Source organism: Epinephelus fuscoguttatus, linkage group LG17 (genome assembly GCF_011397635.1).
Source record: "Epinephelus fuscoguttatus linkage group LG17, E.fuscoguttatus.final_Chr_v1".
NCBI classification, from domain to species: domain Eukaryota; kingdom Metazoa; phylum Chordata; class Actinopteri; order Perciformes; family Serranidae; genus Epinephelus; species Epinephelus fuscoguttatus.
In genome coordinates, this window is record NC_064768.1 from 767,135 (window position 1) to 788,759 (window position 21,625).

Genomic DNA, 21,625 nt, shown 5'->3' on the forward strand with positions numbered 1-21,625 from the left:
CAAAAAATTGCACTCTGGAACCGTTTTCAAAACATTGCGTTTTCAGGCACCCAAAACGCGGCTGTGTACATGATCAGTCAAAACGCAACTTAAGTTTACCGTTTTCAGTTGAAGTCTTTGTTGTATAAACAGGACCTTAAAGTTCAGTTCTCTTAGATAATTGTGGCTGAGACCGCATTTTCTTTGTTCATCAAACAAAGGACAGACATTTGGCACACTCATCTCCACGGGTTGCCTCACTTGTGACACCTCAGTGAGAGTCCTGCCCATGGACCTGGTTTTTAAAGTTGATCGGGCACCACTGTGTCGTATGACCCCCCTGGAAGGTCACCAAGTCAGCTTAGGGAGAAGCTTTTGCTTTCCATTTGAGTCTTGCTCCTTGACCTTGACAGAAGTAGGACTCCAGGCAGGGGGACCTGCTCTGACCTTTCCTAGTTTTCTCACCTCTGCATGCTCACAGCAGGAGCTGCAGCTTTGCTCTCGATGTGGGCTGCTCCCAGCAGACACAGAACCAGAAGACCAGAGAAGTTAGTGCACTGGGCAGACAAAGTCTGCAAACAAACTTTTCCAGCAACAAGAAGAACCAAGTCAAGTTAGCACCAAACTGCTAATTCTGTAAGGAAACAGAGCCCACTGACTCCTCTGCACCTTTGGAACGAGAACAGAGCAAGGACTGCATCTGGATCCACAGTTTTTTCCAGCTTTCATCCACAACAGACAACTGCCGGGTAACAAGCAGCACAAAGCAACTCTTTCCTCCATTCAAGGATTGATAACGTAACAACCAGGGATGGTTTTTGCTATGGGGTGCAATCTATGTGAGGGCGCATGAGCGCCCTCCAAAAAAAAAAAAAAAAAAAACTCGCCAGATTTCTAGACTACCACTCATTTCCACGTCAAGTTAGTGGAGTGGGTGCTGGGGCGCCCCATTATCACGTTTCAACCAGCAACAGAAAGGAAAGGCGAATCCTACTGGTTGTGGGTCACAGACAGGAATACGGCGGAGGCTCATAGTGCTCTGCGGCGCAAGGTAACGGCTTACCAGCGACAGAGAAGTCCGACTCCAGGTCCAGTAATTTCCTCTTTCGTTGGTGTCATGACTGCCCAGTAGTACCTGGACAACCGAGCTGTGGCGGCACACAGGTATGTGGCGTGTCAGAGGAGAAACGAGCCGTTCACATTTCTCTCTTTGTGGCAGGTAACGGTCCACAAACCTCACTGCACTTTAGGGACTGTTCTTTACTTATGAAGGGACCGGTGAGGGATGGTTCGCCCAGGGCGTAAAACCAGCCAGGACTGCCTCTGGTAACAACTGGACATAGCATTATTACAGTAGTACAGGCTAAGCAAGGCTGTTTAACTTTGTCAGTTATGATTTAATGCTGTTAGCTGAGTTATTCTTGTTATTGTTTGTACTTCCATTATTGGTTAGTTGGTGTCAGGTTGCTAATGCTTTACCCGGATTGACACTTGAATGCAACTGAACATCCTCTTAACTAGGGTCGTAATGGTACATGTATTTGTGTCGAACCGTTCGGTACGCGACTTTCGGTTTGGCACGACCCTGTACCGAATTATTGGGCGCAGGATATTATTCTATTTTATTTTGTTGTAGTTTAATTCCGTTTTTGCGAGCTGTACCATTTAAAATATCTAGTTCCCCGACGGACATAATTGAGTGACGGACCAATAAATCTCCGTAAATCTCTTTGTGCAGCGCATTCTCGCATTTTGACAACATGGCAAGTGAGCCTGACGAACCTGAAGACCCACCCGCAAACCTTAAGTCCTCCGTTTGGGAGCACTTTGGTTTCAGGGTAAAATACGAAGATGGAAATAAACAAGTTGACAAGACAAAAGCAGTGTGCCGACACTGCAGAACAGCGGTCGTGTATGTACTTGGAAACACGTCTAACATGCTAACGCATCTAAAGCAACACCACCCGAGTTTGAACGTTAACCGGCACGACTAGAAAAAGCAATCTGGTGCAAACTATGATATCGTCGTCATTTAAAAAGAAAGAGTGTTTCCCTGACCACCGTGCTAAAGAAATAACCAATGCCATTGGAGCTGAGTAAAATTGTTTAAGCTGCACTTTAGACATAAGTATGTTTTGTTTACTGCACTTTAACAAAGTGGGAAAGCTAAGTAAGTTCCTAGTAAAACTGAGTCTGAGCAGGCTTTAAAGCTGATCAGCTGCACTATACTTTTTATTTTAATTGAGTAAAACTGTTAAAGCAGAAATGTATATTTATATTTTTCATTCAAAGAATGTGTTAAAAAAAACAGCAGGATTTTATTTTTCACTTTTATATTTCTATTTTCATTCAAACAATGTGAAAAAGCAGATTTTATATATATTTGTTTCATTCAAAAATTGTGTAAAAAGAGTTAACTGCTGTGGTGGTGTGTTTTAATAAGGTTACCAATAAGTAAAAGATATTTAATAGTTGTCTATTTTTTTCATTACTGTACCAAAAAAAAAACGAACCGTGACTTGTGTACCGAGGTACGTACCGAACCGAGATTTTTGTGTACCGTTACACCCCTACTCTTAACCCAGACCCTTTTACAACATATATCACATACACATATACTCACAAGGAATTGGCTTTCAACATGACTACTCTTTAAGAGGAAACTCAAAGTTCCCGCTACCATTGTCTGACTGACCACATGGTCAGGCAGACCTCTGCCTGACCTCCGAGGTCGTTTTTTGATTCCGTCATCTTTGATCAGGCCAAGCCATTTGTAGTTTTCTGTCGTCAGCCATGTTGTTTTTATACAAACCCATGTATATAGAGACTAGTTAGAATTTATTTGTTTTGTTTTGCTTTGCTTTATTTGTAAATAAATGTGGAATCATGTCTGTTTATTTAATATTGCACAAGAGTGGATGAATTGTGAACTACTGTGTCCAGAACTTCCAGATCCTTCAACCTTTACTATTAATATGGTAATTTTAATAATTTATTCAGAGTTCCAAATTGATAGCTCATTGTATTGTATGAGATGCCATTAATGCTGTTTATTGAGTCATTGTTTTGATTGATTGCAGTTAGGTCATTGGTTGGTCATTAGGTCGTGCTTAGTTTGCTGATGCTTTTCACAGACTCACAGATAGAACTAAACATCCTCTGCACTAATCCAGATCCTTTGAAACACATATCACATTCACATAGACTCACTTACAAATTGGCTTTCAACCTAGCTACACCCAAAGAGGAAGCTCAAAGTTCTCACTTCTTTTCCTGTCTTTGTCCTGACCACACAGTCAGACAAACCCTCCCCCAGTCTGAAGCCAGCTTTGATCCAGCCATCTTGTACAGTGGTGGAAAAAGGTTTTCGGACACCCCATGCAATTGTGAAATATTGCATTAAGAATCACTCATAGGTCTTCAAGTGCAATTTCTTTTAGTACAGTCACAGCCAAAATACTCAATAAATCCTAAAAAGCCATTAAAAACTGATTGGTTCCATAAAAATACATAAGAAATTTTGAGTATTGGGTCATTTTGGTACCAGTGATGAAGGTCGTTCTTTTTATTAAAAGACACAATTTTTGTCGCCAAGCTTCGTGTCTACATAAAGCCAGCACATTTGAAAGTTCTTCAGACACAAAAATGGCTAAAACAAGGAACCTAACGCAGGAAACACGCCTGAAGATAAAGATTCTCAGCCAGGAAGGGTACAGCTGCCGCCAGATAACCAGGAAGTGCAGATACAGTCTTTCAGCAGTTGGATAAACTCTGCAGAAATACAGACGAACCAACAGCTTGGAAGACAAACCAAGATCTGGGCATCCAAGGGTTTCTTCAGCAAGAAATGACCACATCCTGATCCGCATGTGCAGGCAAAACCGCCAAATGACATCACAGGAGCTTCAGCAGCAGTGGTCAAACCAAACTGGTGTCCAGTGTTCCACCCACACTGTACGTGGCCGACTTTTAGATCATGGCTTAAGGTCCTACAAGGCTACCAAGAAGCCCCTGATCAATGAGAAACAGAGGTTAGCCCAGCGTCATTGGGCCCAGGCACACAAGAACTGGACAGCCAGGAATTGGAAGAAGATTTTGTGGTCAGATGAGTCCAGTTTCCAGCTTTATCTTCCTCCTATTAATTTGAGGGTACGCAGAAGGCCAGGCGAAGCATTATCTCCAGCATGTACAGTACCTACTGTCAAGCATGGTGGAGGCAGTATCATGGTTTGGGGATGCATGAGTGCTGCTGGTGTTGGTCATCTCACTGTCTGTGATGGCACATTGAACTCTACTAAGTATTGTACCATTCTCGAAACCTACATGCTCCCTTCTGCGCGTGCACTCTTCCGTCGAGGTAAAAACTGGATGTTTCAACAAGATAATGCCCCTTGCCACACATCCAAGGCCAGTAGAACTTGGCTGCAGGAGCACAGTGTCCAGGTCTTAGAGTGGCCAGCTCAATCCCCGCACATGAGCCCCATTGAAAATCTGTGGTGGATTATCAAAAGGTCTGTTTCAAAGCATAAACCAAAGAATTTAGAAGAATTAAAAGCAGTAATTCAAGAAGAATGGGACAAGATTACCCCTCAACAGTGTGAAAGGCTCATGGGGAACATGCCAGCCAGGATTAGAGCTCTACTATGTGCCAATGGCAGGACTACTAAATATTAATTTGATGATGTGATGGTTTATTTATTTTTTGTTCAGTTTTGAACACATTCTCTGTTATTTGTTGACTTTGATACCGACAATGTTGAGAACTGACATATTGAAACTGTCAAGAATTTAGTTTTGTTAGTTTTTCTTGTAAACAATAAACAAAAAATAAAATTTGTATTTGTTTGTATCTGTCTAATGCAGCCACACCTTTTGAAACACAAAAAAGATTTTTCCACAAATATTTCATGATAATATTTGAGATTGTGTAAAATTTTAAGGGTGTCCGAAAACTTTTTTCCACCACTGTAGTTTTCAGTTGTCAGTTTGGAATCATACTTGCTGTCTGTTTAATGTTGCACAAGAGTGAATGAATAGTCAACCTCTGCTATGTCAAGAACTCAGAAATCCTTCAAGCTTAACTATTAATGTGGTTGTGGTTTTTAATGCAGTTATTAATCAAAATTCCATATTGATAGTTTAGTGAACTTTTTGAGACTTTATCACTAATTGGCTATCATTTTTCCCTTTTTGGGAATGGTGCCCCACGAGGTGATTTAATGTCAATTAAGTCATATCATTCAATATTATTAATGATTATTAATTATTTCTGATAGCCATGTTTAAACTTCAATTGGAGATCTATTATGAGGTTAGGCCCTTGGTGAGGCTTAGTCCCAACAAATGGCGCCGCCGTGTAAAACATTGTATTGTTATAGATTTCCAACAAATAGTATCCCCGCTTTATATAATACCAGTATACATGCAGGAGGAATTCGACTCTCAGTCGCATCATCAGTATTAGTCTGACTTTGAGAAATTCGATTTAGTATGATTTAAGTATTACTAACATGTTTACATGTATTTTAAAAGTCCAAAGGGTTTTAGTGAGACTAACACAATAAATCAGTTTTCTCTAACGTCATATTAACGTACTGTATGCGTTAGCCCTCTGATAGTCTGGCAACCTGTCTAGAGTGTACCTTACCTCTCACTCAGTGTCAGCTGGGATAGGCTTCAGCCCCACTGCAACCCCTAACAGGATAAGTAGTTATGGAAATTGAATGAATGAGTGAATGAAAAAGATTTAGTGTCAGTGTAAATTAAAAAGAAAATTTGGTTCTCATTCTCAACATCTTTTCATTGCCTCACAACTGAAGTATAGTGACTTTGATGCTGAGAAAATGCACTAAAAAAAAAAACAAAAAAGAAAAAGTGAATATGAAATTCACATGCACAAAGTTTTGCATTTTTACATTGGAATTTGGGTTCAGAGCTGTTGTGCAACAGCTTTTATGCTTGTTGGTGATTAGACACCTCACATCACAACATCTCACATTCATGATTTTACAACCTCATGACTTTTTGGAACAGCACCCTCAGGACACTATAGTTTTAGCTTTGGTAGTGGTAAGGCTTCAACAGCAGCTACTGTGCGAGTCCAACACTTTTGACTTTTACCAGTAAGTAATGGGTATCATGTTACTTTGCAAAGATGGACCATGCAGTGAGGTAAACAGATCTGAAAGTGGTTAAAAAAGAGAGCTGGTATCAGATTGGTACTTGATAGGGAGGGGAAAAGTTGGATCGGTGCACACATACAGTACCAGTAAAACATGAGTATCCAGTTCCCTGCGCCCTGTAAATTGCATGGTCATGAGTTTTCCTCGAAAACTAAAGCATGTTTTCTTTCCTCCTTTAGTCTCAAGAGAACAAGACTTTCCTGTCCATGATTAACAATGTGCTGACCACAGATGGCTTCTACTTCTGCACTGACTATGACCTGACACACAGTCTGCAGCGGCTGGCCAACACCAGCCCAGACTTCCAAGAGATGAGTCTGCTGGAGAGGGTGAGACATCCAATAACTTGCCTTACAAAAGTCCAAACTTCCACACTCCAGTGTTGTAGGTCAGAAATGCCAAAATAGATCCTGAAACAGTTGCGCTCAGTCATTTCTGCACCACTACTGTGTTTGTGTCATGTATTCATGTCCTTGTGCACATTCTGGTAGAGCACAACATATCAACAGCATATCATTTTTTGCTCTACAGGGCAACTCAAAAACTCTGGGTTGTCAGGGGTGTCATAAGTCAGGGATACAGTAATGTTCCATTATTTTTCTTATTGTCAGCAAATCTCATAATGCAGATCTAAACCAAGTAACAATTGATCCTGTTATGATAGCTTTATTGGTATGGTAATGGTTTTAATGAATGTTTTATAGATGTGGTTGTGGTTTAGGCAGGTGGTAGAAGGCAGGGTCAGCATTGATTCACACTTGGGGGTTGGTGGCATTGACTCATTAGCCTCTGTCAGTGGCACCCTTTGAGAGAGCTGTGGAGGCCTTTGAGCTGGAACGGGTACGCCATGAGGAAGAAGCTGGAGACAAGACACACTGAAGGCAAAAAGAGACATAGGGCCCTATTTAGATGGTCTAAAACACAAAGCGCCAGGCGTGCGGCGCATGGGCGTGTCCCAGTCACTTGCTAGTTAGACAGCGTGTTTTCAGACTGTGCGCCATGGCGGAGAGTCTAAAAGGGTTGGACTTACTCTGTGAATTAGTCATGGTTGTGTTTTGGGCGTATCATTCAATAAGCCAATCAGAGTGTCACCTCTCATTCCCTTTAAAAGAGGCGCGATTGGAGCGCACGGCGGAGAGCTAGTTAGATGGCGGACCTACCAACTGGAAAGAGTGAGCGTTTTACAGCTGAGGAGACGATAAATGTATCTCTATATCGACTGTCCCGTCACATCTGATGTCAGATCAAAGGGGATTGGCACCGTTTGGCATTTTTGGCACGCGTAATGGAAACCCAACGTGATTTGATTAACACAGCTGCAATCTAGTAAGTTCACATCCCTCTCAGCCAACTACAAACAGCCACAGCATCAGATAGGGAGTATATATTCAGCATCTGTCATCTTAGAAAAGTCAAAAGAAAAGAAACAAAGTGAGACTGCGAGAGAGAAAGAGAGAGCGCGCGCGCATGAGAGAGACGCTGTCAACAAATTGTAAATTATTCAATTTATTTTATTTTAACCTGGGAGGTTAGAGAGCCCAGCTCCCTCTCCAGCATCCTGAACCCCCCCACCCCCCGAAGGTGCAGGAAGGGCTGGTCCTGTGGCTGCACCCGGCCCGTCTGGTCTGGCTGCACGCTGGCTGCGGAGCTGGGGTCCTCCTCCTCCTCCTCCTCCTCCTTTTTAGTTCACAGGAGCTGGTTATTGTTGTGTTTATGTCAAAGTAAAGTTTATCAAACGTTTTAACATCTTTGATTTTGTGATTTACGTGCCAAAATGATCACAATTCAATTGGAAAAGACAAGTTCCTTTTACAGGCTATGCATCATCAGCCCGTGGAGGTCTGCTCGGAGTTCCGTATATTCGGACACTGCAAACTTGGACCTCCCAGATTATGATGATCATTATTACTGCGATCAGATCATTCTGATTAATGACTGACCATTAAGATGTGTTTCTGATAAATATTTTAATGTGCACAATAATAACCTTTCACATTGTAATCATATTTTTATTTATCTTTTGCATCTTTTGTGTGACTGCTCCGTGTGTGTCTGAGCAAAGTGCACGCGCGTTGTGCACCCGCCTAGAGATGCATATTACTAACTTGTTTAACAGCGAAATACTGTGCCGTTGACTTTAGACCAGGGCCCGTATTCACAAAGAATCCTAAGACTAAAAGTAGCTCTTAGTGACGTCATTCTTTTTTTTTTTTTTTTTTTTTTGCACAATATCTTTATTAGGTTTTTTTAGGTTAGGTTTGTGCAAGACATACAAGAAAAATAAGGATAAAGGTTTAAAAAAAAAAGCAAATAAAAAGAGTGAGTAAAACAAGAGCAAAAACCGAACAGGGCGTACACTTCAAGCAATGCCATACATTGTTGCATCACTAGTACTCTAAGTTCAAACACAAATTCTCAAGGAAGAGGTGAGTGGCCTATTATAGATCTTATCAATGATCAGGGTCCCCATTAAACTTAGTAAGATGGTCTAAAAATGGCTGCCAAGTCTGGTAGAACTTATTAAGATTGTTCATCATGCTGTATCGAATTTTCTCCATGTGCAGTACAGAGGTAAGTTCTGTCAGCCATGTCTTGAAAACGGGTACAATTTCTGACTTCCAGTGCATCAAAATCAGTCTCTTTGCTATTATCATTCCATACATAATAGTGTTCTGGACAGGGAGGGTATGAGTCAACAAAGACAGAGAATAGCCAAACAGTGCCACCTCTGGCTTGGGCTTGAACACACAATTATACATTTCAGAAAACCATTTGAACACTTTACTCCAGAAATCATGCAACTTTGGACATGTCCTGAAAAGATGGGCTAGGGAGCCATCAGCAGACTTACAGTGATCACATAAAGGAGAGATTGTAGGATAGATAGGCACATTTTGGCACACATAGTTCCTAATTTGTAGGTATCTAAAGAAGTGTGATGATGGAAGAGAAAAGTTTTAACTGAATGAATGAGGCAAACTGTTTGTTAATGTACAGATCTTTTAAAATGACTATACCTTTAAGCTTCCAACTGTAGAAAGTTGGGTCAGAGAATGAAGAGGGAAATGCATGGTTACGACACAATGGGCTATAAACAGAAGTGTCAGGCAACTTGCTGCATTTCTTAATTTGCTGCCATATTTTCAAGCAGTTGAGAATTATTTGGTTATTCACCTTGGTATTTACAGGCTGACCAGGTGCTGAGAGTGAAGTGTTTATGATGTCTTTCTTTTCAATAGCCACCCAGACAGGAGTGTTTGAAATATCTGGACTATAACCTTCCTGCCAGCGCTCTAAGATTTGCTGCCCAATAATAATGCTGGAAACACAGTAGCCCAAATCCACCCCTCTCTCTTGGTTTTTGTAAATGAATTTTGGATATTCTGTGAGCTTTAAAACCCCAGATAAAAGGCATGATTATTGAATCTAGTAGTTTAAAGAATGATTTTGTTAGGAAAATGGGAAGATTTTGAAAGAGGTACAGAAATCTCGACAAAGAAAGCATCTTAATTGCATTAATACGACCCACCACGGAAAGAGGGAGTGTGCGTCACTTGCCAATATCTCCTTTCAATTTCTCCACCTTATCAAGAAAATTTAGTTTGAAAATTAATTTGGGCTCTTTTGGCAGGATTATACCTAGGTACTTCAGTTTATCTGTAACTTTGAAAGGGAGACTGTGCAAGAATTCTGCTTCAAGGTTATCACGAAGAGACATAAATTCACATTTTTGCCAATTAATACTGTATCCGGAAACTTCACCAAAAGACTTTATCAAGTCTAACAGGATGGGGATGGACTGCTCAGGCTGCGATGTAAAGATTACTAAATCATCTGCGTACAGAGAGAGATGATGATCCATGTCTCCAAGTCGAATGGGTTTGAGAGAGCAATGTTGCCTAATACTAGCAGCCAGAGGCTCAATTGAGATGGCAAAGAGAAGTGGGCTGAGGGGACAGCCCTGGCGTGTTCCACGATGTAATGGAAATGATGCTGATCTTTCTTGATTTGTAAGAATGGAGGAAGAGGGGTGAGCATATAATATTTTGATCCATGAGACAAACCGGCTACCAAATCCAAACTCCTCCAGTACCTTCCACATATACGCCCATTCTAGCTGATCAAAAGCTTTCTCTGCATCTAAGCAGAGAACAGCCCCCTTCTGATCCTTTTGATAATTATGATGCAATATGTTCATTAATCTCCTAATATTAAAAAAAGAAAATCTACCAGGGATAAAGCCAGTTTGGTCAGCATGGATTATAGAAGCAATATGTTTGTTTAACCTGTTTGCCAATAATTTTGTAAAGATTTTCATGTCAGCGTTCAGCAACGCTATAGGACGATAAGATGAGGGTTCTGTCTCATCTCTGCCCTCTTTTAAAATTAACAAGATGTTAGCCTCATACAAGGAACTTGGGAATTTCTTTGTTTCAAAAGAGTGATTAAACATCCTCAGCAGAAGGGGGGCCAGCTTTTCAGGGAACATCTTATACAATTCAATTCCAAAACCATCTGGACCAGCGCTCATTGGGGAAGGATTTTATAGCATCTTGCATCTCTTCAATGGTGATGTCGTCATTAATCGCTTCACACGCAGCCTCACTCAATTTAGGGAGATTCAGATTTTCTAGCCACGCCCTTAGCTTTTGATGTGTACAGTTGTTGGTAATATTCCTTAAAGCACTTATTTATTCCACTGGGATCACTGATAATTTCCCCAGCTGTTGATTTAATTTGATGTATGGCTCTGCTCCCTTGCAAACCCTTCAACTGTCTGGCCAAGAGTTTCTGGGGCTTGTCCCCTAATTCAAATTGTTTTTGTCTTAGTTTAAACAGTTGGTCCTGTACCTGGTCAGATAATATGTTATTATATTCATACTTCAACTTAGGAATATTCTGCAAAATGCTCGGATCAGAGGAGGATTTATAGGCAGTTTCTAATTGTGTTAGTTCTTTTTCAATTTTTAAAAGGAGTTTTTTCCTTTCCTTTCTCATTGAAGTTTCAAAAGAGATAATATGTCCTCTGATCACAGCCTTAAAGGCTTCCCACAAGGTAGAGTCTATAACCTCCAAGTTATCATTGGTTTCAAAAAGTCTGAAATCTTAGCAGAAATGAACTGAGAGAATGATGAATCAGAGAGGAGCGATGGACGAAAGCGCCAGCTATACTGCTGTTTCTTATGGTTAAGGTCAAGGATCAATGATATCGGAGAATGATCAGAGATCAAAATATTATGGTACATAGTGGAGATCACATTTGATATCAGGTTGGAGTCAAGTAAAAAATAATCAATTCTAGAGAAAGATTTATGTCTCTGTGAAAAAAATGAATAATCCCTGTTTGTGGGGTGTTGAAGCCTCCATATGTCAACTAAATTGCAGCTGGTTCCCTTGGGCTGACCTTTCCAAAAAATTGTCAAGCACACAGTTGAAGTCACCCCCTATAATCATATGTGTGTCTGAGAGATTGGGCAGTGAACTAAATACCTTGATTAAAAAATTTGGGTCATCGAAGTTTGGACCATATACATTCAAAAGTGTGACATGATATGAGTAAATGTAGCCCGTTACTAAGATAAATCTACCATTTGGATCACACACAGTAGAAACATGTCTAAATGTAACAGTTTTCCGGATCAAGATTGCCACTCCACGGGCTTTACTGGAAAATGTGGACTGGAAGATTTGATTGACCCAGCTGCATCTAAGCAGCTTTGCTCTTACAGGCTTAATATGAGTTTCCTGTAGGAATATAATGTCTGCAGAAAGGGACTTTAAATGAGAAAAAGCTTTAGCTCATTTAATTACATGCCCCAATCCTTGGATGTTCCAACTAGTGAAAGTAAAGCCACCACCTCTAGAAGAAAGACTAGGATGCATGACTAATTACAGTGCTAAATGACGCCCTTGAAAAACGCTGGTAACAACTTAAACAAAAACACAGTGCAAATAACAACATTATGAACTCTGCCCCCCACGCCCCGTTCCACTTTCCAAAACAAAGTGAGAGCATGTTCTCCTTATACTCACAAAGGAGCCGCTGGACCATAGGAAAAACTAGTCTAGCTCAGCTAACAGAAGAGCCCTTGCTCCTTTTCCCATACGTGCAGAAAATATTGAACAACAGTCATTAAAGAGTCCCGACCTGCGTGTTTGCAGGATTAAAAGTCACATACCAGAAAGTGTGTGCCAACAAAAGTAACATGAAATATTCAGGATACAGTCTCCAAAAACATCTCGGCTTCTTGTGGTGAAGCCGAGCTGGATAGATGAAACCGACCCTCGCCCCAGCATCCTTGAGCTTCTTTCAGACCTCATCAAAAGCCTGCCGCCGCTTTATCACCCCGATCGGAAAATCGGGGAAGAGATGAATCGCCTTTTGGTTGTATGTCAGGGGATATTGTTGACGGGCAAGCTGCAGTATCCTCTCCTTGTTTTGAAAGTGATGAATCCAAGCAATCTTTGCGCGTGGCCGTGCGTTTCCCTCTGAGGGCTGCTTCCCGAGATGGTGGGCTTGATCTACCACAACTGGGCTGGGGAAATTGCTAGCACCTAGCAGCTCAGGGATAAACCCAGACAGAAACTCAGCAGGGCGTCCGTTCTCGATCTTTTCAGGCAGGCCAATAATTCTGATATTTTGACACCTAGAGCAAGCCTCGAGGTCAGTCACTTTGGTGTGGAGTGCATCATTCTCTGCACGCATTTTCATGCAAGCTTGTTCAACTTGTGAGAGCCGGTGATCATAGTTGGAAGTAGCCTCTTCAACTTCTGTCATACGGTTCCCCAGACTCACCAAAGATCGGTCTCCTTGCTTGACTCGGTGTCCGCCATAGCATGTTCTGCTAACGTTAGCTCCGGTGTTGAGTGAGCTTCAGTCTCGTTTGGACCTTTATCCTGGTGCTTTCCTCGATCTGTCTTCGATTTTGGCATTGCGTAGCTTTTAACAGTAGGTTAAATTAGCAGAAGGTCGGGTGAACTGACCAGATATTAAATGAAATACCGAATTATTTAAAACATGGAGAGGAGCTCGGGGAAAACACGTCTACTCCATCTGGTGCTCACTAGCGCCCCCCTTAGTGACGTCATTCTAAGGAAAAATCTTAGGCCTTACGAGAGGTCCTAAGGTGAAAAACTGTTAAGAGGAGGGAGGAGGACTTTTAAGAAGCCTAAGAATGTCTTAAACAGAGAAGATGGCGGAAAGACAGAGAGGAAGGAGAGATATTCTCCGTATACAACAGTGATTTAATAAGACGCTACCGGCTTGATCGTGCAGGGATAATGTTTGTGGCTGACCTCATCAGGGATGAGCTTACTTTTCCCACCCAGCGTAGTAACGCAATCACGCCTGAGATGAAGGTCATCACAACATTGCCATACCTGCTACGGGGAAAATGCAACAGTGTGTAGCAGTGATGACTTGGGTCTGTCACAACCCTCTGTCAGCAGAGTGGTCAGTCAGACCATTAGGCTTCGGCGCTTTAACAGCCTCGTATTGCTGCAATCTCCGCTCTCGCTTTGGATTGCAGCACATAGGAGCGCTTCTCACACTCATCACTTATGCGTAAAAGGAGAGGGAACAACGCATTGATTTGTTGGGCAATGCGCTCCCAGGTCTGCCTCTTCCCTTGTGCCATGATCCCAGGACTGGATTTCCCTCTTAAAACTCATTTGTTCTCCTCCATGAGCTGTGCCAACAGCAGGCACTGCTCTTCTGTCCAATTCGGCTCTCGTTATTTTTTCTCCATTTCATTCATTGTTTTGGTCATTCTGCCAAATCAAATCGCTTTTTACAAGGAGGCCAGCAATCACAGTAATTGCTGACAGCTGAGTCTGCGTCCACCATTAATATCAAATAGATTAAGTAGTAAAATTACCAGCATGGCAAGTAAACATAACAATAAGCAAATCAATAGGCTATAAAAATCAGAGCCTACGTTCAAACATTTTGAAGCTGTGTAACAATTAATTTAATTTTGCTGAGTTTCATCATCATGACATAAAATTATTTCCACGATTACACATTTCTTAATAGCCTACAGTCTAAGTTCTATGATCGGTTGATTTCACTGTCCATTCATTACTAGGAGATGATTTTTTATTTTTTTTTTGTAACAACCAATCACAGCTTTTAGAAGACTGTGTCATACCTAGCAATGGGGTCAACCACACCTCCTCACTAAGATAAACATTTCTATCCCCTCCTTGCTCAGAGTTGCTCTCAGAAACTTCCTGAATCACTCTTAAGCTAAGATTCCTTGCTCGGAATTTTTAGGCTCTCTGGGAGGACTCTGAGAATCTTTGTGAATACGGGCCCAGGTTTTTGTTGGTCACTGGCGCATTTGCTTTTTATGCCATCTAACTAGCAACGTGCCATGACTGCGCCTGACCACTCCTCATTTTTAGACCAACACATCCAGAGAAGCGCAGTTCATTTGCTAGTTAGACGACGAGGGCGCAGGGCGTGAAAATGACAACTGCATCTGCATCTAAATAGCAATGACACTTGCGACATGAATTATGCACCCTCCGCCGTCCGCTTTAGACCATCTAAATAGGGCCCTAAGTGTTTGACACGCACCACCATAAATTATCAATGTAAATACACCTTTGTCTGAACAACCACGCAGAGGAGCAAGCTGGCCAATAGCTAATTTGATAGATAACATCATTTACATTATGCCCTCAGATATAAATCAAACGAGTTATTTATTTTGTGACAAACTTATTCACCATCAGAGTTTGATGATGCAGTTAAGGAAAATGAAAACAGTTTAGCTAATTTGGCTCATCTTTTTAGCCAAGTAATCAAAGTGGCAAACATCTCTGTGTGCACATGCAATGTTCACACTGGTAACGTTAACTTTCCCTTAAGTTACAAGCTGCTAAAAGTCAGGCATTCACAGTTGTGCAGATCAACACCATCAGTCATAAATGATCAATTTACTGTATACTTACTCAATACTGGTAATGGTAATCATGGAATGCACATATTTGTCAGTCAGTATTTCCATCACCAATAAGAGCACTGACCTTGATTAAGGTGTACTGAGTCTTGTGAAGTGATAGGTGATATCTGGCTGCAAATATCAAGTTAACTATCAAAGAAATCATATAAGCTCAAGCAGATTCAGATTACTGCACACCATATTAATAATGTTAATACTACTGTGACCTTGATCTAATTATTTACAATAATCCAGTTGTTTTACTAATTAATTTACTAATTTACTAATTCATTGTCAAAAACACACATACATGTACAGTACAGGCCAAAAGTTTGGACACACCTTCTCATTCAATGCGTTTTCTTTATTTTCATGACTATTTACATTGTATATTCTCACTGAAGGCATCAAAACTATGAATGAACACATGTGGAGTTATGTACTTAAGAAAAAAAGGTGAAATAACTGAAAACATGTTTTATATTCTAGTTTCTTCAAAATAGCCACCCTTTGCTCTGATTACTGCTTTGCACACTCTTGGCATTCTCTCCATGAGCTTCAAGAGGTAGTCACCTGAAATGGTTTTCCAACAGTCTTGAAGGAGTTCCCAGAGGTGTTTAGCACTTGTTGGCCCCTTTGCCTTCACTCTGCGGTCCAGCTCACCCCAAACCATCTCGACTGGGTTCAGGTCCGGTGACTGTGGAGGCCAGGTCATCTGCCGCAGCACTCCATCACTCTCCTTCTTGGTCAAATAGCCCTTACACAGCCTGGAGGTGTGTTTGGGGTCATTGTCCTGTTGAAAAATAAATGATCGTCCAACTAAACACAAACCGCATGGGATGGCATGTCGCTGCAGGATGCTGTGGTAGCCATGCTGGTTCAGTGTGCCTTCAATTTTGAATAAATCCCCAACAGTGTCACCAGCAAAACACCCCCACACCATCACACCTCCTCCGCCATGCTTCACAGTGGGAACCAGGCATGTGGAATCCATCCGTTCACCTTTTCTGCGTCTCACAAAGACACGGCGGTTGGAACCAAAGATCTCAAATTTGGACTCATCAGACCAAAGCACAGATTTCCACTGGTCTAATGTCCATTCCTTGTGTTTCTTGGCCCAAACAAATCTCTTCTGCTTGTTGCCTCTCCTTAGCAGTGGTTTCCTAGCAGCTATTTGACCATGAAGGCCTGATTCGCGCAGTCTCTTCTTAACAGTTGTTCTAGAGATGGGTCTGCTGCTAGAACTCTGTGTGGCATTCATCTGGTCTCTGATCTGAGCTGCTGTTAACCTGCGATTTCTGAGGCTGGTGACTCGGATGAACTTATCCTCAGAAGCAGAGGTGACTCTTGGTCTTCCTTTCCTGGGTCGGTCCTCATGTGTGCCAGTTTCGTTGTAGCGCTTGATGGTTTTTGCGACTCCACTTGGGGACACATTTAAAGTTTTTGCAATTTTCCGGACTGACTGACCTTCATTTCTTAAAGTAATGATGGCCACTCGTTTTTCTTTAGTTAGCTGATTGGTTCTTGCCATAATATGAATTTTAACAGTTGTCCAATAGGGCTGTCGGCTGTGTATTAACCTGTGCACAACACAACTGATGGTCCCAACCCCATTGATAAAGCAAGAAATTCCACTAATTAACCCTGATAAGGCACACCTGTGAAGTGGAAACCATTTCAGGTGACTACCTCTTGAAGCTCATGGAGAGAATGCCAAGAGTGTGCAAAGCAGTAATCAGAGCAAAGGGTGGCTATTTTGAAGAAACTAGAATATAAAACATGTTTTCAGTTATTTCACCTTTTTTTTGTTAAGTACATAACTCCACATGTGTTTATTCATAGTTTTGATGCCTTCAGTGAGAATCTACAATGTAAATAGTCATGAAAATAAAGAAAACGCATTGAATGAGAAGGTGTGTCCAAACTTTTGGCCTGTACTGTATGTAAACACAAACAAGAAAACATTTAACAGCACATAAACTACAAATTTACTGAGCATGAAAATGACTAAGTAAAATTAGCTCAGAGATAGAGTGAGTCGTCCAGTAATCAGAAGATTGGCAATTCAATCCCCAGCTCCTCCACTCCACACCCCCCCCCAAATTGCTCCCAATGGCTGCTCCATCAGTGTGTGAGAGTGCAATGGTAAATGCACTCTCACACACTGATGGAGCAGACATCAGTGTGTGAGAGTGCAATGGTAAATGGACTGCACTTATGTAGCGCCTTTCTAGTCCTCTGACCACTCAAAGCACTTTTACACTACATGTCACACTAAACTACATTTTTGGTTCGTTGGATATCCATTAAGCCCATGCCAGATTTTTGGCATATTTTGACAGCTTTAACTATGAAAATATTAGAAATTGGCATAAAGAAATTACTGACACCTAAATAAGAGATTAAACTTTCATTTTGACTGAAATGTTCTCACTTAAACTGGGACAGTATATATTAGAAATGTCTTAAAACCAGTTTTGGTGGGCTTAGGGACATTTTACCCTATATACACTTAGTTATCAGTTTATTAGTTCCACCCAGCTAAAACCAATACAGTCTAATACAACAGTCCTATTGTGGCTTAGCTGACATGCCTTTTCAGTGTCTGTGGAGTGGCAGACCAGGAGGGTGGTGGTTCCCATTTTTTAAAAAAGGGAACCAAAGGATGTGCTCCACTGCGGTACCATACTGCTCAGCCTCCCAGGGAAGTTTATTCCAGGGTGCTGAAAAGGAAGCTTTGACCGATTGTCGAACCTTCGATTCAGCAGGAGCAATGCAGATTCCGTCCTGGTTGTGAAACAGTAGACAAGTGGGTTGTTTAGATATACAGTAACCGATATGTTTTAATCATGGTTACTTAATCTAGCTAATGATGACAATGAATATGATCATTATTATAAAGAGGCATGCATTTTCTTCTGTGCCTGATGAATAATGTGCTGACATCATGTTGCTTCTGGTTTTCAGGCAGATCAGAGGTTTGTGTGGAATGGGAACCTGTTGAGAGAACTGTCTGCGCAGCCAGAGGTTACACAAACGACTGTTGATCTGTGGCATATTTGTTTTGTTTTCCCACTTATTTTATTTCATGAGATTAACTGTCATTATTTCTCCATAGCTTCATAAGTTTGCACTTCCTGTTGTCCATGGATGTATCCTTTTCATTGAATGTTCAATATTTTTTAATTGAAATGGGACATTTTATCTGATCTACAACACACTTTACAGGGCCTGACACTAACTTTTTTCCCAAGGAGCACATGTGCTCCTAAATTGAAAAAGTAAGGAGCGCACAAAGAACTTTAGGGGCACAATGTAAATTGATCAAATAATGTGTTTTCCGTAATAAACGTGATGCGAATAGACATTTACAAGCAAAATTATTTATTGAATTTGTATCCAAAATGTACAGAAAGGTAAAATCAAGTTTTGAAAAAGTATTGCAATTTAATTTTGTCCTTAATGTTATTATCTTATATATATTATCTTTGCAATATGATTATCTTATATAATGTTATTACTATCCTAAAACATTGTCCAGGTCCTCTGAAACTCTGCAGGACTTAAGCCTCTTTCACACAGAGCTTTCGTGGCGCCCACCGCGGGGCAGGGCGCAGAGGACAGGATTTGAGGGAATACAGGCTCGTTCAGGAGCTACACCTCCATGGTGACCGCTTTCGGGTCTACTTCAGGCTCTTCTCTGCTATTGGATGCGCGGCGCCGAGGTGTCGTCACAGCGCGTTGGGGTGAAATTAAAAAAATTTCAATTCGAGCGCAGGCTGGCGGCGCGCAGACGCCGCGACATGCTCCCCCTCGCACACTGCTCAGCTCGGCGGCAGAGCGGTGCGCTCTTGCGCCGCGGTAGCACATACACAATGAATGGGTTCGTCGGCGGAGGTCTGCGCTTTGCGCGCTCTGTGTGAAAAGGGCTTTATTTCCACCCTGCCCAGCAGCGGTACCATGGCGAACGGTCCCTAAAGGCCTCTACACATGATCAGCTGTAAAACCGCTTTGCGCTGGCTGTCCCATTGTTTGTCTATGGAGAGGGCAGCAGCGGCACCGCTACCCTTGACGTCACGCACCGCTCTGATTTTCCGCCGGAGTGCTGCGCTCAGAGTTGAAATTATTTGAACTACGGGGAGAATGGAGCAGGCTTCCCCGGAAATCCACCCGGTCCATCTCCTCCACACATTGACTTAGGCTATTTCCACGCTGCCGACAGTGGGACTTAAATTCATTGTGCCGACAGTGGCTTAGAAGACCGCCCATAACTGTGTCACACGGGGAAGAGGGTTCCTCCAACATTTGCGGTTAGATTATCATATTTTTTTATTGACAAAAATATAGGCTGCTTCGGCTGATTATTTCATGCGCACATGTGCCCCTACATATTTTTTACAGTTCGCACACACCTATTTTTAGTCGCAAATGCGAGTGAAACGCTCGCACTGTTGAGCCCTGCTTTAGATGAGATCAGATAAACTCCTGAACAAACCTTTCCTTGACCCTCCTGGTTCAGTCATCGTCATGAAGCCATGTCGTATAAATGGGAAGATCTTTGAGTGGATCCTCATTTCCCGTAGAAGCTGCTTCCGGGCTGGCGTCAGATACTACGTCAGAGGTAAAAAAAAAAAAAACTGAAGCATGACACTGTAGCACTTTCTTTGTTGGACTGCAACAAGCAATGTGGAATTGCATATTAACTAGTGGAGAACAAAGTAGCTGATAGCCAACACATTTTCACAAATGGTATGAAGGTACAGAAGGGTAGGGCTGCACTATATCAGGAAAAAAAGCAATATACCGTAATGTTGTTGCATATTGCAATGAAGATATGACTCGCTATGAATAAATACTGAATTACACAGTTTTATTGTCTTTCTGCTTTAGATTACCACTGCTAACAGATACCCCAGACAATGAATAGCCTCTGCACACTGAAAAAGGAAAAATGAAATGCAGGGATGTTGATAGGCTTTTAGTGTAGTCCCTGCGACCCACAGGTAGGTTTGAGCGGGTCCCCAAAAATACATAAAAAAATATTTACAATATACAAGGATTCAGTGTTGTTTGACCTGCCACTCTGTGACTGTTGAGGGATTCATCAAAGCAACAGCCTGGGGGAAGACACTGTCTTTGTGAGGGGTGGTTTTTGCGAACAGTGCTCTGTAGCGTCTACCGGAGGGGAGGAGTTTAAACAGATTGTGTCTGGGGTATGAGGAGTCTACACTGATGTTTTCTGCCCGTTTCCTGACCCTTGACGTATACAGGTCCTCGATGGAGGGAATATCAGTCACAATAATCCTCTCTGCACACCTGATTGTCCGTTTCAGTCTGTTTCTGTCCAGTTTGGTGGCAGATCCAAACCAGACAGTGATGGATGTGCAGAGAACAGACTGGATTATGACTGTGTAGAACATGATCAGCAGTTCCTGAGGCAGGTTGAGCTTCCTGAGCTGTTGCTGAAAGTACAGCCTCTGCTGGGCCTTTTTCCGGACAGTGTCTATGTGGGAGGTCCACTTCAGGTCCCGAGAGATTGTGGTACCCAGAAACCTGAGGCGGGGCAGTGTCAGGGGGCTTCTCCTGAAGGCCACTGTCATCTCCACAGTCTTGAGCAGGTTCAGCTCCAGGTGGTTCTGACCACACTAGAGGACCAGCTGCTCCGCCTTTTGTCTGTATGCAGACTCAGACGGATGACCGTGGGAGTTTCAGGAGTTTTACAGAAGGGTCCCCTGATGTGCAGTCGTTGGTATACAGGGAGAAGAGCAGTGGGGAGAAGACACATCCCTGGGGGGCACCGGTGCTGATGGACTGGGAGCTGGGCCTCCTCCTTGGCCTGGCGCAGCCACCTGAGTTTGGGTGTGAACCAGGTTTGTTTGTTTGTTGTTATATGTACAGAAGGTCTTGGTCTGCACAAACATATCCTCACAAAAACTGACGTAAGATGTCACAGTGTCGGTCAGTTCATTTAGGTCTGTGGCTGCAGCTTCAAAAACACTCCAATCTGTGCAGTCAAAGCAGGCCTGTAGCTCCAGCTTTGACTCCTCAGTCCACTTCCTTACAGTCCTTACTACAGGCTTAGAAGTTTTCAAATTCTGCCTGTAGGTTGGGATGAAATGGAGCAGGCCAGTGATCAGAGAGCCCCCAAGCTGCATGGGGGACAGAGCGATAGGCGTCCTTTAAAACTGTGTAGCAGTGGTCCAGTGTGTTAGAGTCCCTGGTGGGGCATTTTATATGCTGTTTGTATCTGGGAAGTTCGTGAGAGAGGTTTGCTCTGTTAAAATCCCCTAAGATGATGAACAGGGAGTCTGGATGTTTTTTCTCCACTTTTGTCACCTGGTGAGCCAGGTGTTGTTATGCCTCCGTTACACATGTCTGAGGTGAGATGTAAACACCGATCAGAACAAACGAGGAAAACTCCCGCAGTGAATAAAACAGTTTACAGTTAATGATGAGATTTTCTAAGTGAGGGCTGTATGACTTCTTCAACACTGTGACATCTGTACACCAACTTTT

General features: G+C 42.2%; 1 protein-coding gene across 2 annotated transcripts in view; it reads left to right on the top strand.

Annotated features, from left to right (window-relative positions):
* Positions 1–21,625, top strand: part of sacm1la (SAC1 like phosphatidylinositide phosphatase a) — a 135,722-nt gene that overhangs the window by 52,604 nt on the left and 61,493 nt on the right. For both annotated transcript variants that reach the window (XM_049601576.1, XM_049601577.1), the window contains 4 exons: positions 6,341–6,490; positions 18,077–18,136; positions 18,228–18,261; positions 19,629–19,730. In XM_049601576.1, the coding sequence (XP_049457533.1) occupies positions 6,341–6,490; positions 18,077–18,136; positions 18,228–18,261; positions 19,629–19,730 (346 nt within the window). The remainder of the gene's footprint in view (positions 1–6,340; positions 6,491–18,076; positions 18,137–18,227; positions 18,262–19,628; positions 19,731–21,625) is intronic.